At 35.7% G+C, this 18,892-nt stretch overlaps 1 protein-coding gene across 1 annotated transcript in view; it reads right to left on the reverse strand.

Moving 5' to 3' along the window:
- SOX6 (SRY-box transcription factor 6) overlaps window positions 1-18,892 on the reverse strand; it is a 386,487-nt gene that overhangs the window by 291,474 nt on the left and 76,121 nt on the right. Inside the window, exon 3 of the mRNA XM_080642731.1 lies at window positions 15,091-15,295. Coding sequence (XP_080498857.1) covers window positions 15,091-15,295 — 205 coding nt within the window. The remainder of the gene's footprint in view (window positions 1-15,090; window positions 15,296-18,892) is intronic.

Consider the following 18,892-nt stretch of genomic DNA (forward strand, 5'->3'; position numbering starts at 1 on the left):
AAATGTAAGATATTTATAGTATACAATGGGATGATTTGATACATATATACATTGTAAAAAGATTCCCCCCATCAAGCTAATTAGCACATCCATCACCTATTTACTCCTTTTTGTGGGGGAGAGGAGTTTAAGAACACTGAAGTTCTACTCTACTAAGATTTATACTAATCTTAGCAAATTTTAATTATACAATGTTATCCATTATAGTCACCGTGTTATACATTAGCTCTTTTTTTTTTAATTTCTTTATTGATTAAGGTATCACATATTTGTCCTCATCCCCCCATTCCCATCCCAAACCCCTCCCCACGCATGCCCCCACCCCCTGTTGTCTGTGACCACTGGTTAGGCTTATATGCATGCATACAAGTCCTTTGGTTGATCTCTCCCCCTTACCCCCACCCTCCCCTACCTTCCTTCTGAGGGTTGTGTTTCTTTTAATAATACAAAGTATCTTTTGCTTCATTTAATATTTTTTAAGTTTAATTTTCCCTTTTCTGTTTGTTTGTTTGTTTGTTTGTTTGTTTTTATTAATTTCTTTATTGATTCCGGGTCTGTTTTTGTTCATCAGTTTATGTTGTTCATTATTTCCCCTAATATACATTAGCTCTTCATACCTTATTCATCTTATAGCTGAAAGTTTGTAGCCTTTTATTAAGCTCTCCCTACTTTCCCCATCCCCTGTGTCTGGCAACTTTTAAATTTGACTTTTTTTTAGATTCCACAAGTTTTAGAAAAGGAAGACATTATGAGAGCTAAAGTAGTTAGAAGAAGACCAGATATGAAATAGCTCTAGTACATTATAAAATGGATAGATGGAAAATTTAGAGAAGTAGAGGGGATATAGAAGATTATTCTCAAGGAGGGAAAATGGCTGAACATAAAGAGGGTTGAACTAATTCAACTTCAACACAGTGCTGACTCTTTAGATAAGAAAACTTGTCATGAGGTTGTTGCGTCTTCAGGTTTCTTACTCTGAATGCTCACTAGGGAAATATTACAAAAGAACCCCATGAACCAAATTCTAATGATGTGTAGTGGCTCTAATGTGATGAAGGAATGTCCAAGTTATATTCATGTCAAAGAAAACAAAAGCACAGCAGATGTGAAGGATAAAGAATAGGTATTACTGCTAGAAAAAAATAAGCTAGGAAAATAACATTAGGTACCAAAAAGGAATACCCCCAACCTCTGAAGATAATACTGACTACATAGCAAGTGAAGGGTAGACTAGCCACAGAAAGTGAGAGACGGTGATGCTCAGTTTTTAAAATAGTTTGAATAATTAGGGCATATCTAAGAAATTTATTCACTTGTGTAACTTCACAAGTTACATACAGTTATGGTGAACTGAGAACTGAAAGGCTGTAGTTTCCGAATAGTTAAGGAGTGTATGTCTAACTTAGTAGACAATAGAAAATGAAATTATATCTAGAATCACATTCCCATTGGCAGCTGATCTTTGAATAGGTAATGTGCACCAATAAAGAGAAGAAATGGCCATGAAAAGAGGGACTCACTGGGAATACAGCAGTGGGCAAACCAGAGAGGGTCTCTGCTCTCACTGACTTCCTCTGTTTGGTGGAGCGAAACAGACAATTAGCAGGACAAATGAACAAGAGCATATCAGGTAAAGAGAAATGCTAAGGTGAAAATGAAACAGAATAATATGTTAAGAGCAAGTGGAGTCCACTTCAGATGTAGAGGTTGAGTAAGGCTTCTCTGAGGAAGAGATAATTAAGCTGAAATCTGAATGATGACATGGAGCCATATACGTGGATCTAAAGGAAAATCATTCTAGATACAAGGGGAAGCAAGTACAAAGAAACTCCGCTATGCCTGAGCTGGGGGTAGGGAGAAGCCCGTGCCGCTGGAGTAGCCTGAGAAAAGGGTAAAGGAATATAAGATGGGCCTTGAAAGCTAGAGAATGCTGTTTGTTCTAAGCAGTGACTTGTATTCCAAGCATAATAAAGATTGATGATCATTGGCCAGATACCAATGTTCCGATGCCAGCAAAATGCCTAAACCCTCTAAATATCAGATAACACCATGAAGAAATGAAAGGGGGCATAATTCTAACTGACTGAAGTTAAATTCTGAAGTAATGGAGCTTACCAGAAGTGAGATCAGACTGTCTGCTATTAGTCAAAACGAGGGCTTAAGAGTTAAATTAAAATTAATAATGGGGAAATAAAATTAATACATGAGCTTTTGGACACATGAGTTTTGTGACAATAATATTTATAAGCAAACAACATTACTACTGTTCTCTGTATTTCAAAATGACACTGTCATTGTATGTGATATTATCAGATATTTTTGAAAAGAATAATATTTAGGATTTTTTTTACATTAGGTACATCGAGTAGTTTTTCCCAGTTTCCCTCTTCCACCTGAAAACAAAGGGAGATAGCTCCAAAACAACATGTTGCTTGCTTATTCATCGATTCTTAAATTTCCCATCTCTTCCCTATCTACAAAATGAACAAAAAAGTACAAGATAAAAGATATTTCTGAGATATCTGGGGGAAGTCCCAGTTAAAGTACTTTCAGCACTCTGGAGTAGAATGGAATCTAGTGAACCATTTTTTAGCCATCCTAAAAACTACCCTTTGACTATAGGTTGTCTTCATGTAAAAATTGTAAGTTAGTAGCTGTTGCCACTGCCATGTGTCTTATTGCAAATAATTCAATACTTTGCCACATTTTCAAGTTATTTTTCATTACACCTTCATTTTTTTTGTAGACATCTATTTGTACATATCCAATTCCAATGCATCATGTGAAAGCTAGCACCATGCCTCTAACTTCTGTACTTCCAGTGCTAGTGGGTGGCCCGTATTCTATGATTTCATTGTGGGAGTACTTGTCTTAGGATGGCTCCTTAGTTATACCCAAACCCTCAAGAATGCTATGATAGATCTAAGTGTCACACTTATTCAACATTAAACCAAAGCCTCATATGGCTAATAATTGTGGTCATGAATTCCCTCTCAGGCCCAAAACCCATTTACAACAGCCCAGCCTTTACCTTCTTCTGGATCATGGTACCAACTAACACAACCCGCTGTTTACCAATCTCTCAAACCATATACAGAACTCTCTGAGCCAATTACCTCTGACTTTGTCTAGAAGTACTTTCTTGGACAATGACTCTTTCAGACATCAAAAACAATTGGCAGTTTTTGTCTCCATAAAGATTCTAATATCAGGTAAAAAGAGACTGAGAATAGTAAAGGACAACTTCAAGCATAATTTTAAAAAAAAAATGGATCATGAGATTGGTTCAGATGACTTGTTTAGTCTGAAAACAGTTTGAAAGAGAAAATTACTAATAGTGGATGCTGAAATTTAGATACAAACTTTAAAGGAAAATCAAAGCAACATTGAATTTTAGAATTTGGCCTTTAATGCTAAACCAATGTCCTCATTTTCCAAATTAAGAAACTAGTGCTAAGAAAATCAATTTATTAACTAATTAATTGATTATTAGGTACTACCCAATAAGTTACCAGAGTCAGGACAAGAATGCACATCAAATCAAGGTCAGTATCTGAAAGGAACATCAAATTAAACATTATTTTTAAAAGGTGAAGATTTACAGCTAATAAGTCAGCTCTTTGGCTAGAAAAAAAAAGTCTATTTCAATATAAATGCTGGATAGAACAGTGGCAATAATCAATAGGATTTGCTAGTTCATTTTGAATATGAAGAGGTTTTTAAGAAAAAAATTATTGTGAGCATAATATAGAGATCAGGAATTACTTTGATTCAAAACCATACTGAACTGGAAACGTTAATAAAGAGGATCCAAAGGGGGAAAAGTATGCTTCCTAACAAACCTAGTAATCACAGACCAGCAGGAGAATGACAATACATTCATGCCCATAGTTGAAAGAAGGGCTAAAGACATTCTATTAAGATATAACAAGAAGAAAAAAGAAAATTGCAGTGAAGGGTCCATCAAAGGCTCTTGTGAGCTTCTGAAAAGCTCAGTAATAAAAAGAAACTAGTACTAGACATTTTCAGGAAGGTGGAACCAAAAGGTATAGAGACAGTTAAGTTCAAGCTTTCAGGAATTATAACACACACACACACACACACACACACACACACACACACACACACACACTGCAATGCCAACTTCTTTGAGTAATGTTTTCCAACAGAGTGGAAAAAGAATACAAAAATTATCAACAGCAATTCCATTTCTGGGAATAAACCCTAGAGGGAAAAACTCATGCACATGTGTATCAGAAGACCAGTACAAGGATGTTCATACCATCTTTGTATGAGCAGAAAACTGGAAATCATCCAGATGTCCAGATACAGAAGACAGAAGGCTATACTTCTATGTAGCATTCCATGGGCTACTGCATGGAATATTACACAAAAGTGGAAAGAAACTAGAGCTGTGCAGAGCAAAACTGAACTTAGAATATAATTATGAGTATAAAAAAGCAAATCACATAAAGTTACAGTATGATATATTTAAACAAAGTTCTAAGAAATAAGTTAAATAATGTGTTATTTAGGCACACATACAAAACTGCTTTAAAACAAAAAAAGGAAGATGATAAACACAAAGGCTTGGCAATAGTTACATCTAGGTGGAAAACAAAGAGATTGGACAGGTGAATAAAACAGGTAGATTCAATAGTATCAGTAATTTTTATTAAGTTGGATGATGAATTCACAGGTGATTGTTTCATTTTTATACCTTACACATGTATCAAATATTACATAATAAACACATATTTAAGTTTACCACTTCCTTTTCTTTTCATTTTTTCCTTATACATATTGTATAAGAGAAAATATATAGATCTAAAGACTGTCCCCTATTACTTTTGAGAATACCAGCATAAATCCTGAAGAAGTGAATCTAATGAATTTCTCATGAGAAAAAAATGCAAAATGTTAATTATCCACTCAAACTCCACCGGTTCAAAAATCATAGGAGAATATGACATTTCATCAAACCACCTGAAAACTTCATCCTCTTTCTAAATAACAAAATGCTATGCGAGCACCTTCTTGCTTCCCAGGTCAGGAAGAGGAAAAATCAGAAGCAATTGCCTGCATCTGTTAACATTCCTAGAGAAAGAGCTTTAAGAACAGAATGTTTAAAACTGAGAAGATAAAAATGGGCCAAGAAATTTGAAGTTTCTTTTCAAGGCAGACACACACAAAATGAAGTCAGGAAAATGATTCAACCCACTAGAACATTGCCAACACTGTAAATGGGAGTTGCAAAACAACAGTAAATTGAAATAATCAAGATTTGTTCATAATGTCTAGAGCTCACAGGATCCAGGATGATTATATCTTTTATAAAGTTGTATGAGAGGATGACCAGTTTCCAAAAAATCAGAATACTTAACACAAAAACCTACCAAACATAATATTTTTCATAATTCAGAAACCAGTTCTAGCTCCTCATTTTAATCCCTAATAGTACACACTTTCAAAAATATGTTTATTTAAATTATCTGGTACTAAATAACTATTTGCAATGAATATGATACAAATTATTTAAAATAGGACTAAGGACACAAATATCATAGGGAAGAAAGATGTATCTTAAAAAGAAGAAAAAAAATGAATTGAAATGAAGTTATAATGAATATTTAATGTGTTTCTTACACAAAATTCCAAAACTTTTCCAATTTCTCCCATGAATGAGAAATATAAAGAAAGGTTTGGATCTGAGATACTCTAAACACTTCACCAATACAATTTTTAAATTTTTAATTTTTGAATTAAAGATGTGGCAAAAACCTAATATCCATAAATTTTGCCTTAAAAGATCCTTTTGATGCTTTATCATGGTATGAATGTTAATTTTTTTTTTTTTTGCCTGGGCTTTTATTAGAATTTTTTTTAACAGAACACATTACTCTTAAAAATTGCTCTAAAAACCTCATCCAAGCCTTTACCAACCTCTCTCACTGACAACAGCAGGGAAGGTTGGCTTCCAGTGGAGAAATTTTAGTATCAGCTTTTCCCAAAAGCTTGAAAGGAGAACTAAACTGAATTGCTCTTCCAGAAAACAAGAACATCATTGCTGCCAAATGCTAAAATCCCCTAACACCATGGGACATTTCCTATGATTTTGTATGTGGTGCAGGATGAGTTTTCAGTAATATTTCTCTTAAAATTTTCTCCAAATAATAACAGTAATAGTAATTAAAATAGCAATAGGGTAATAATCACAATTATATAAGCTATGTGTTTTATATATATTACTAGAGGACCGGTGCATGAAATTCATGCATTGGGGGCAGGGGTGTCCCTCAGCCCAGCCTGCACCCTCTCCGATCTGTGACCCCTTGGGGGATGTCCGACTTAACCAGCAGTCGGACATCCCTCTCACAATCCGGGACTGCTGGCTCCCAAACGCTTGCCTGCCTGCAAGCCTGATCATCCCTAACCACTCCCCTGCCAGCCTGAAAGACGCTAACTGCTAACTGCTCCCCTACCAGCCCAATTGCCCCAAACTGCCCTCCCCTGCCAGCCTGGTCGCTCCTAACTGCCCTCCTCTGCTGGCCCAGCCGCCCCCAACTGCCCTCCCCTGCCAGCCTGGTCGCTCCTAACTGCCCTCCTCTGCTGGCCCAGCCGCCCCCAACTGCCCTCCCCTGCTGGCCTGGTTGCCCCTAACTGCCCTCCCCTGCAGGCCTGGCCACCCGCAACTGCCCTTCCCTGATGGCCTGATCCCCCACAACTACCTTCCCCTGCGGGCCATCTTGTGGTGGCCATCTTTACCACATGGGGGTGGCCATCTTTGACCACATAGGGGCGGCCATCTTGTGTGAGGGCGTGAGGGTCAATTTGCATATTACCTCTTTATTATATAGGATTTCAAATCCTTACGCAACCCTACAAGGTATCATTTATCCAGTTTTACAGATGAGGGAACTGAAGCACAAAATATAATTTGTTCAAGGTCCCACAGCTAGAAAACAATGTTGGTTATATTTTTGAGTACTTACTATGTTCTGGAAATGTTCTAAATGTTTTAGGTGCATTAACTAAACCTAAATCGTCATGATAGCACTATAATTATATATATTTTTTGGTTGAGGAAACTGAGGCACAGAGAGGTGTCCTATGTCACCCACCTGGCAAATGCTGTACTGAGTTTCAAACAGGCAGTCTAGTTCCAGAGCCCACACTCTTAATCAGTGGTTTTATTATCTCTCTAAATATTAGAACATATAGTCAAACCCAGATCTAGTTCATTCAAGAACACATGACTTTCAAAAATGAGTTTTTCCATTGTTTAAACTGTATCACATTTCTCATTTAGTACAGCCAACCTATCAGATGAGCAATACACACCAACATATAGGCTAACTAAATATAATTCAGAGAAAATATATGTAGAAATCCAAATTATTATTTAGAGATGTGAATAATGATAATAATCCATCAGATATACACATAAACATGTGTTCATTCTTGTGCTGGGTAACAGCTGCATAATCCATTGGAAAGCCTATCCCACCAGGAATCCAAAGCTCAAATGCTCATGCCCTTTCTCTACATATAGTCAAATGAATCCACATACTTTCATTAGCATGATAGTTTGAAGCACACAATTCCACTGGACAAACACTCTAATTTCTGACCAACCGATATGAAGCTGTACCTAAACCCTGCATACTTTCCATTAAGTTTATGGCCTCTACCAAAGAGGGCTCACTCAGTGGACTGTTTCTATACAACCACAGGCTTTATCACTCCCTCCTGGTCACAATAATTATTAGCTAAGAAATAAGTCTTTTAAAAGGGTCAGAAAGTCAGAAGGAAGGGTTTATTTTGTCAAGAGTTGAGACTTACATCACTATCCCTTTCTTTACAGTCTCACAGGATGCCAGAACCTGACCCAAACTAGTTCATTCGGCCTAGGATCACATACTTAGTAGTGTGATACATAAGACATGATAGTAGCTGAAGCACTATTATTAAAGAGAGATTAAAACAGCTGTACATTATGCTGAAGCACTCACTATTCCCTTTACAAACAGACGGTCCTGGATTACAAGCAGCACTTGACCATTTAAATCACGACAACAACCAGATTTAACCAGCTGGGCCATATTCTCCTAGGCAATGCCTGTTGACCTCCTCAGTCACAGCTGCTCAAATGAAATTCTCATTAGACAACTTATTTTCAGAAGCCAAAGGACTCTCTGATTAAATATAAGTATTTAGATATAGAAGTCCTTTTTAAAGTATTCATTTTCTGACAACTGTCGCTTATGTTAGAGCCCAGCTACATTGGCAACAAGATGGGTGATACAAGGATAACTAAAATTCATCATTTAATCACAGTTGAAGGATTTTTATCTTGGAAGCATCTTAACCTAAATCTATTAATCAAAGTATTTCTGCATACTTTACCCACCAATATAAACAATGTTTTAAAAGGCAGACTCTGATAATTTATTCATTCTATGTATCTATCCATGCATCTGTGCATACATCTAATTATCTATCAACCTACCTACTTCTCTGTAACAAAAAAAAAAAACAACAAACACCAAGGTTAAATTGACAGAAAAACAAAAATGTTGCTGATTTTCCCACCGATCTCACTTTCAGAGGAGGCACTTCAAACAGAACACCTTTGTTCAGCAGTGTTTCAGCAATCCAGTGCAAACACTGCTCTGGAGAGCGCATTTCTTGAAGGTATGGCAAATAAAACACTGGAGAATTATTTGGTTGATCAAAGAATCTGCCTGTAAGAGAATAACTTTCCTATTACTAGGAGCAGAGTTTTTATCATGTAGATATTCTTTCAAAATAGACCATAATAAATAAATCTTTTATAAAACAGTTCCTGTATTTGAGGAGAAATGAGGGGAAGGAGGGAATATTTAGTCTGATAGAGTCAAAACATTCTCCAGACCAAGAATTACTCGGGAAAGGTTATTTATTATGCCAGTCACACAGGCTTGTCACTCATGAGGTATGGCCTTCAAACCAGGAAGTAGACAGGAAGTAGAGGTGGGTTATGTATTTCAAAGCTTTTACATATTCCATGGGATAAGAGATGTCTCAAAGGAGGAGATGGACCTGGGGTTTTAAAGGGTCAAATCCAGGCAAATATGGTGGAGCTATTATATCTCCTCAGACCTAGAATATAATTATTATAGAATCCAAAACCTATCAGAAACTTTTTAATGGCCTTTTCTATAATTATTTCTGCTCTCCCATTATACTTTTCTGTTCTATTGCTCCAAGCAATAGAACAGAACAGTATAGTAATCAAAACTAAGAATCAAACTCAAAATTAAAAATAGAAATCCTCATTGCTCCTATCTTTAAAACATGTTCCTCTACTTTTTAAAAAAATTATTATTAACTAGAGGCCCAGTGTACAGATTCATGCACTGGTGGGGTCCCTCGGCCTGGCCTGCGGGGATTGGGCAAAACTGGCTCTCCAACATCCCCTGAGGGGTCCCAGATTGCAAGAGGGTGGTTCTTAGGTGATACACCCTGGAATCGGGATCCCTCCTATCTGGTTTTGGGTGTGTCACCTGAGAACTGCCGATGCCAAGTGACCACAGCTGGACAGCTCCTACATTGAGCATCTGCCCCTGGTGTTCAGTGTGCATCATAACTACTGGCTGGCCGGCCAGTTGGCTGGTCACTTAGGCTTTTATATATATAAATATATAATATAGATAGTGTTATCACCCTTCTATTTACCCAAAGTTTAAAAACTCTGAGTTACCTTTGAACCATCCCTCTCTCTTGGTCTCCTCACTTAAATGTCACATCCTAATAATTCTAATTCCTAATATCTTTTCCATATGCACCCCTTCTTCCTTTCTCCTTTCTGCCACCTTAGTCCCGGCCCTCATTATCTCGAGCCTGAAACAATTTCCTTAATGTCTCTCCATGCTTAATGTCTTTCCTTAATGTCTATATCCTATACAGTTCTGCCAGATTAACCTTCCTGGGGAAAAGCTCTAGTCCATCACCTTATTGTACTAAAAAATAGTCAATGATTCCTCCATAAACTTGAATATAAAGTTCAAACTCCTTAGCCAAGAATTAAAGGCCCTCTATAATCTGAATACAACTTACATTTTCAGTCACATATTCCATATGTATTTTTGTGTATTTTTTTGTAAGTAAGATGGTCCCCTCTCTTTACACTTTTGCAAAATTGTCTTTGCTCTTCTTGGCCCTTTGCTTTCCATATAAATTTTCCAATCACCTTTAAGTGCCCTACCACTAAACATTCACAAATCCAGTTGTGATTTTGATTAAAAACTTATTGAATTTATAGATTAATGTGATAAGAATTTTTTTGTTTTTATTGAATTTATTGGGGTGACATTGATGAATAAAATTATAGAAGATTTAGGTGTACAATTCTATAATATATCATCTGTATATTGTATTGTGTATTCACCCCCCAAGTCAAGATATTTCAGTTTATGTTATTTAGTGTTGCTATCCATAAATATGATATAACTCTCCATTTATCCAAATATTTTATGTCAATAAGTTTTACAATTTTCTTTTTTTTTAAATATATCTTTAATGATTTCAGACAGGAAGGGAGAGAGAGAGAGAGAAATATCAATGATGTGAAAGAATCATTGATTGGCTGCTTCCTGCACACCCCTACTGGGGATCAAGCCTGCAACCTAGACATGTGCCCTGACCGGAATTGAACTGCAACTTCTTGGTTCATATGTCCATGCTCATCCACTGAACCATGCCAGTCAGGCTACAATTTTCTTAAAGGACGTGTATATTTTTTTTCTTTTTACCTTTTGACCTCTTCACCCATTTCTCCCACCATCACCCATTTGGGGTTTTGTTTGTTTGTTTTTACAATCCACATAAAAGTGAGATCAAATGGTTATTTGTCTTTCTGTGTCTGACTTATTTCACTTAATATAATGCCCTTGAGGTCCATCCATATTGCTGTAAATGGCAAGATTTCATTATTTTTATGGCTGGATCATATTCCATTATATATATTATATATATATATATATATATATATATATATATATATATATCACCTATTCTTTATCCATTTACCCATCTATTGACACTTAGGTTACTTCCATATTTTGGCTGTTGTAAATAATGCTGCAATGAGCATGGTGATACATATATCTTTTTTAGTTAGTATTGGATGTGTTTTTTTCCCAGATAAACACCCAGAAGTAAAATCAATGGATCTATGGTGGTTCTATTTTTAAATTTTTTAGTAACCTCCATACTGTTTCCCACAGTAGTTACACCAGTTTACATTCCCACCAATAATGCATAAGCTCTCTTTTCTCCACATTTTCACCAACACTTGTAATTTCTTGTCCTTTTTATAATAGCCATTCTAAAGTTATATACACTCCTTATATATTTTGGATATTAGCCCTTTATCAGACATATGATTTACAAGTATTTTCTCACATTCCATCAGATGCCTTTTCATTTTGTTGATGGTTTCCTTTGCTGCGCAGAAACTTTTTAGTATGATATAGTCCCACTTATCAAGTTTTCCTTTTGTTGCTTTTTCTTTTGGTGTCAGATTCAAAATGTCATCACCAAAACCAATATCAAGGAGCTACCACCTATGTTTTCTTCTAAGAGTTTTATGATCAACTACAATAAAAACAAATCAAGCACTTGGAGGCTAAATAGCATGCTATTAAACAATGATTGGGTTACGAAAGAGATCAAATGAGAAATTAAAAACATCCTGGAAACAAATGGCAATGAAAACACAACAATCCAAAATCTATGAGACACAGTGAAAGCAGTCCTGAGAGGGAAGTGCATAGCACTACAGGCCTACCTCGAAAAAACAAGAAAAACTGATAATAAATTATCTAACCCTACAACTTCAAGAATTAGAAAGAGAGCAATAAGAAAAGCCCAGAGTAAGCAGAAGAATGAAAATAATAAATATCAGAGTGGAAATAAATGACATAAAGACAAGAAAAATACAAAAGATCAATAAAACCAAGAACTGGTTCTTTGAAAGGATAAACAAGACTGACGAACATCTAGCCAGGCTCACCAAGGAACAAAGAGAGAGAACCCAAATAAACAAAATCAGAAATGAAAGGGGTGAAATAACAACTGACCCCACAGAAATACAAAGGATTGTAAAAAAAAAAAAAAAAATACTATGAACAACTCTATTCCAACAAAATGGACAACCTAGATGAAGTGGACATATTCCTAGAAAAAGACAATCTTCCAAAACTCAATCAGGAAGAATAAAAAAATCTGAATAGGTCGATAACTATGGAAAATTGAAGCAGTAATCAAAAAAAACTTCCAGCCGAAACCGGTTTGGCTCAGTGGATAGAGCGTCGGCCTGCGGACTGAAGGGTCCCGGGTTCGATTCTGGTCAAGGGCATGTACCTTGGTTGCGGGCACATCCCCAGTGGGAGGTGTGCAGGAGGCAGCTGATCGATGTTTCTCTCTCATCGATGTTTCTAGCTTTCTATCCCTCTCCTTTCCTCTCTGTAAAATACCAATTAAATATATTTAAAAAAAAAAAAAAAAAAAAAACTTCCAGCAAACAAAAGTTCTGGTCCAGACAGCTTCACATGGGAGGTTTACCAAACATTCAAAGGAGAACTAAAACCTACCCTCCTCAAACTATTCCAAAAAATTCAAGAGGAAGGCACACTTCTAAGCTCTTTCTATAAAGCCAGCATTATCCTAATCCCAAAACCAGATAAAGACACTACAGAGGAAGAGAATTACAGGCTAATATCCCTGATGAACATACTAGTCGATGCTAAAATCTTCAACAAAATTCTAGCAAATTGGAAGAAGTAAAACTGTCATTATTTGCAGATGACATGATATTGTACATAGAAAACTCTAAAGACTCCATCAAAAAAGCTACTAGATTTAATAAATAAATTTGGCAATGTAGCAGGATCCAAGATTAACACCCAGAACTGTATGGCTTTTTGAGAAACTAAAAAAAAAAAAAAAAAAAAAAATCCCATTTACCATTGCACCAAAAAAATTAAGATACCTAGGAATAAACTTAACTAAGGAGGTAAAAGACCTGTACTCAGAAAACTAAAGGACATTGAAAAAAGAGATAGAAGAAGACCTAAATAAATAGAAGAATATACTGTGTTCATGGACTGATAGAATCACACATCATTAAAATGTCCATATTACCCAAAGCAATCTATAGATTCAATACAATCCCCATTAAAATACCAACGGCATATTTCATAGACCTAGAACAAAGTCTCCAAAAATTCATATGAAATAAAAAGACCCCAAATAGCTGCAGCATATTATCTAGAATCTCTCAGTAATTCACCCATTCATTCATATTTTAAATACAGTCCAGAATGTCATGATCATCTAATTTCATGAATTATAGATTATTAGGAGAAATTAGAAATTATTCACAACTAAGCAAGAAGTAGCAGCCTACAATCTAAAGAGGAGAAACCAACACATACACACACACACTCTGAAAATTATATCTATATCAAACAAACACAAGAACTCCAAAGTTTCAGAACTGCAAGGAAATAACCATAAAGCCCAACAGTCTTAATTATCCCAATGATCTCTGGGGGCATCATTACATTATAGCATGGTAAAATAACTGACATTTATAGTATTATAATCATTGTGATACCTCAAATTTATGCAGTTCATATGAGACTTTTATATTCATTATTATAGTTAATTCTCAAAATGTTTGAGTTACCAAGTCAGGTATAGGTATCATATCAAATTTTAAATTTTGTGGCTCAGGGATATCTGTAGAACTTACCCAGGGTCATGTTAATTGTTAGATAGGTATTGACGTTCATAGGCTACTGCATCATGACTTCAAATCATCAAATAATATTTACTTTTATGCTATCTAACGTGGTTAGTAAGACAGAAAAGCATGTAATACATTCTAGAAATTTCCACAAAAATTGCTGATGTGCTAAACACATCCACAAAAATTAATTTGAAACTTCCACAAAATTTAATTGGAAAGTTTTTAAACTTTTGAGCCCTTGAAGGAATAAAATTAAGTAACATGAAAAATTCCCTTATATCAAATCCCCATTTCCCTATATGCCACAGAGATTTAAAGTTAGAATGTTAGTAGTAAATCCAGAACCATTAATTATCCTACATTTTAAAGTCTAAAATCTGTACATAAAAAAATAAAAGAACATGCACATTATAGCAATCACTTAGATTTGATTTATTTAACTGAAAACATAGAAGCTTCAGAGGTAAGGTGGGATGGAGGTGGCAGGGGAGAGATTAACCAAAGAACTTGTATGCATACTAGTATATGCATAACCCATGGACACTGGCAATAGTGTTGTGAAGGCCTGGGGGGTGGAGGGTGGCAGTTGCAGGATAGAGGAGATTAATGGCGGGGGGTGGGGGGGAAGAGAGACATCTGTAATACTTTCGATAATAAAGATAAATTTTTTACAAAGTATTATTAAAGAGTCTTTCACCTAGAGATACTTGAACCTAGGTGGATCTTGTGGGGAGAGAAGGTGGATGTGGGATATTAGAGTCCTATGTCAAAAATGTCCTATGTCAAAGCACTTCCCCCTTGAACATTTAGCTTTAACAATATTAGAAATGCTCAATGCTACAACATTTGGAGGTAAAATAATCATATTGATAATATTTCTAAAAATGAGGAGAAATAAATTGCTTTGGGTTTTCTTTTTGCTTTTGAAGCAATTGATTTTTCATAATCAAACACTATCCAGCAAAAGGAAGTAGGAGAGAGAAAATTAAAAGTAAAGTTGCAGCTGAAAAAAATTCCTATACTACCTTTTACCAAGGCAAGGCTTATAGTCAGTTTAAAACCTTGATTTGTTATCATGAGAACTGAAAAAAATGCACAAAAATTTTACATAAATGGAGCTATCTGCTTAACACTCCTAATGGATCACAATCTGCCATCACCATGGTAACCTCTGAATAACTTTTTCCAGGCTAGTGCCAATTATGCACTTCTCTGGCCCTTGAAATCCCACTCTTTTTTTTTTAAGGCCTGGAATTTTTAAAAGAATAAAGCCCAACAGTTAAGTCCACACATACCCTCTTGTTCAGTCCGAGTCATTTCCTCAAGCTTCTTCTGTTTCAGTGTGTCCACCACATCGGCAAGGCTCCCTTTGCGGCGTTCTGGGGTTCCAAAAGTAACACTGGTCATTATCTCGCGGTCCCGACTCCCTTCGTCAGGCTTATGTGGTGAGGTAGAGGTATTTCGGAAGGAATATGAACATAACTTATTATTCTCTGACTCCTAGAAAAACAGGATAAAATAAAACCATTAGAATACTTGTTTCTTTGCATGTCGTTGGGAAAAAAAATCCCAAACTCAGAATGACAATATATGATGCTTAGATGGACAAATAAAATATAATAACTATCTCCACTTAAAAAAATACTAAACACTAAAGTAATTATGAAAATGCAGATTCATACTGGTGCATTGTTGTTTTTTATTAAAAGCAGCCTAAGTGGTTCAAAACCAATTTCAAAATGGACACCTCAACTTCTTCTTCATTTGTGCCCTTCTTTTAAAATAGTTTAGATTCAATTATTAATTATTAGAATTAGCAAAGTTTTTCTTTAAATTGGCAGTTTAATTAGCACAGCCTAAAAATACATATACATCACAAAAACATTATCATCCTTGAACTTAGAAACAGTAGAGAACTTAGCTTCAATGATTGTTAGTTGTTCATCAGAAAATAGAAAACAAATGTCTAAGTCACTGCCAGAAAAATAACTAACCTGAATATTTTTGTGTGTTGGGTTTGGGGAGAGTCACTTTTTTCTAGCTGTATATCTGTCAAAAGTTACAGAAACCTCTTTCTATTCCTTACCTTTACCATAGTCACACACATTTCTCATGTAGCATTTAGAAATGGTTTGTTGTTTACAAAGGAACAAGTTTGTTACAGAAATATTTGTACAAGAATTACTTCACAGTACAGAGAAAATTGGCTAACTGTGAGGAGGAAAAACAAATCTTAGATAAAAATAATAGACACCTAAAAGTTTATAGAAAGAAAATATTTACATATCTCTCTAAATCATAACTGAGGGTTGAAAGCAACTACTTTTTGGCCATTGCCCATCAGCAGTCTTGCATCCGCCTTATCTATCTGTGCTTGGGTAGTCTCTCTCCCAAAAAGAAATGTTGCAAACTAAAGCCTTTGTGATTCTCCTCAGAAGCTTGAAAATCCTATCTGCTCCTATATTTCTCTCCATCTTCACAAAGAAGCCTGGCAAGCTTCCAGAACTATGTAGAGGAAGAAGCAAGAGGTAAGTTACAGTTAATAATTAGTGGGGAGGGGTGGAAGGAAAAGAAATCTAGAGAAGTAAGTTTCCACATATATTTAATAATAATTGCACTCAATAAATGTTATGTATGTATATATTATTGTCTTTTACAGAAGGTAGGAATAAAACTTATTTTCAGGGTTATTGGGAGCATATAATGAGATAACAGTTATAAAGTAATTAGACGCAATGCTAAGCTCATAGGCAGTGGTGTTTAATAAATGGTAGGTGCTATTATGCTGATGGAAGGAGCAGACTTAGGAATGGAGTCATGGAAAATTATTCCCCTTCTCTTAGTAAAAAATGTTACAATTCTTGAATTAAATTGAATATTGTGAAGTCTGTGAATATATTTTAAAAACTACTGAATTGTATTCATCAAATGGATAGTTATGTGTATTATATCTCAATAAAGCTATTAAAATATTGTGAGTCAAGGAATTAAGCAAAGAAATAAAAAGAAAGACTCATGGACACAGACAACAGATAGTGAATGCCAGAGGGAAGGTGGGATGGGGGAAGGTAGAAGAAGTAAAGGGGGGATAAATGGTGATGGAAGGAGATTCAACTTGGGGTGGTAAACACACAATACACTGACTATACAGATGATGTGTTGCAGAATTGTATACCTGAAACCTGTATAATTTTACTAACCAAATGTCACCCCAATAAATTCAATTTTTAAAACTCTATAGATTCAATGCAATACCTACTAAAATACCAACAGCATACTTCACAGAACTAGAACAAATACTCCAAAAGTTTATATGGAATCATAAAGACCCCAAATAGCTGCAGCAATCTTGAGAAAAAAGAACGAAGTTGGAGAGATCACAATACTTGATATCAAACTATACAACAAAGCTATTATAAACCAAAACAGCCTGGTACTGGCACAAGGATAGGCATATAGACCAATGGATCAGAAGAGAAACCCCAGAAATTGACCCACACCATTACGGTCAATTAATATTTGACAAAGGAGGCAAGAACATACAATGGAGTAAAGACAGCCTCTTCAGCCCTGACTGGTTTGGCTCAGTGGATAGAGCGTCAGCCTGCGGACTGAAGGGTCCCGAGTTCGATTTCGGTCAAGTGCATGTACCTTGGTTGCAGGTACATCTCCAGTGGGGGGTGTGCAGGAGGCAGCTCATGGATGTTTCTAACTCTCTATCCCTCTCCTTTCCTCTCTGTAAAAAATCAATAATATACATATATTTTTTAAAAAGACAGCCTCTTCAACAAATGGTGTTGGGAAAACTGGACAGACACATGCAAAAAATTACTGTGTGCCAAATCTTAAATCTTTTCCACATTCCCATTGTTGGCACAATGACTATCACATAGCAAATGCTCATTACATTTTTGCTAAAATAAAGTAAAAAGGATACAATTAATGGTCCTAGATCTCTTCCTTCCCCAAGAGAGATGTTATATTTCATTAAAGTTTATGATAATTCTGTGGAGTGATGCAGAGGAACCCCTCTAGATGCCAATCATATTTAGGCCTTAAACATGGCTTTTTGGAATGGCCTCTTGATTCTTCACTTTGGACAAACAAAAACTGAGATATGTTTTGGAAAGCCATGTTGACCTCTTAATACTGTCCCTATCAGAAATCTGACCTAAGTGTTTTTGAATTGATAATTACCATTTGATCAATCACACTTCAGTCACTTTCATTTCAAATGCAAACTGGTCTTATATTATAGCTTATAAGTCAAAAAACAAATTCTGATTCAATCTAAGGGATTCAAGACCAAGCCAAAACATGAGGAGGTGGTTACCTACAGATGACTCACCATTGTCCATAATAAAGCAAATTTTTCCATCACTCAAAACATGGTAGGAGTGGCTCTCTAGTCTGAGTAACAACCTTAAGTTGTGTTTAAAGCATTTGGGCTCCATACAGTACCACTTTTTTCTCTCAGGACTAACTTCAGTCTTACTTACTCATGTCACTTACTTGTTAGATCAACTACATCTCTTGTGGGTTTTTTTTACTCATGGTAATGTGGTCACTGCCATCCTGCACCACAGACAGTAACCATGGGTTCCCTCACCGATTACCCACACACTGTCCTCAGCCCTGTAATGTGTGCAAAGTGGCTCAACACCACCAAGAAGCAGGGAACAAGAAGCTGAAAGGTCATGATTTCACCAAGGCACCAAGATAGGCAGTGCATGAAATCATAAATGGCTTAAGTCATACAAGTAATCTTATAACATTCTTAGGAACAGTAGAAAGGGACAATATTTATATTTCTGGCCCTCACTTTTTAACTTTCTAAAACTTAACGAAGTATTGGCCTTTCACTAGTGGAGGCCTCTAGGCAATTTATCTGAGTAAAGGGGAACACAAATCCAAATACTTTCAATGAAGAAATTACTGTTTGATAAAAGGCAATTATGCCAAATTTTAAAAACAGACTTGACAAAGAATCTCTAATCTTTTTTTCTAGAGGACTAAATCCTTTTTAAATAAGTTTTCTTAAGAAAAAAAGCTCAACTTACTCTGTAAGTTTTAAAAACAAATTCTATGAAATATCAA

This window comes from Plecotus auritus, assembly GCF_963455305.1.
Source record: "Plecotus auritus genome assembly, chromosome: 9".
Lineage (NCBI taxonomy): Eukaryota > Metazoa > Chordata > Mammalia > Chiroptera > Vespertilionidae > Plecotus > Plecotus auritus.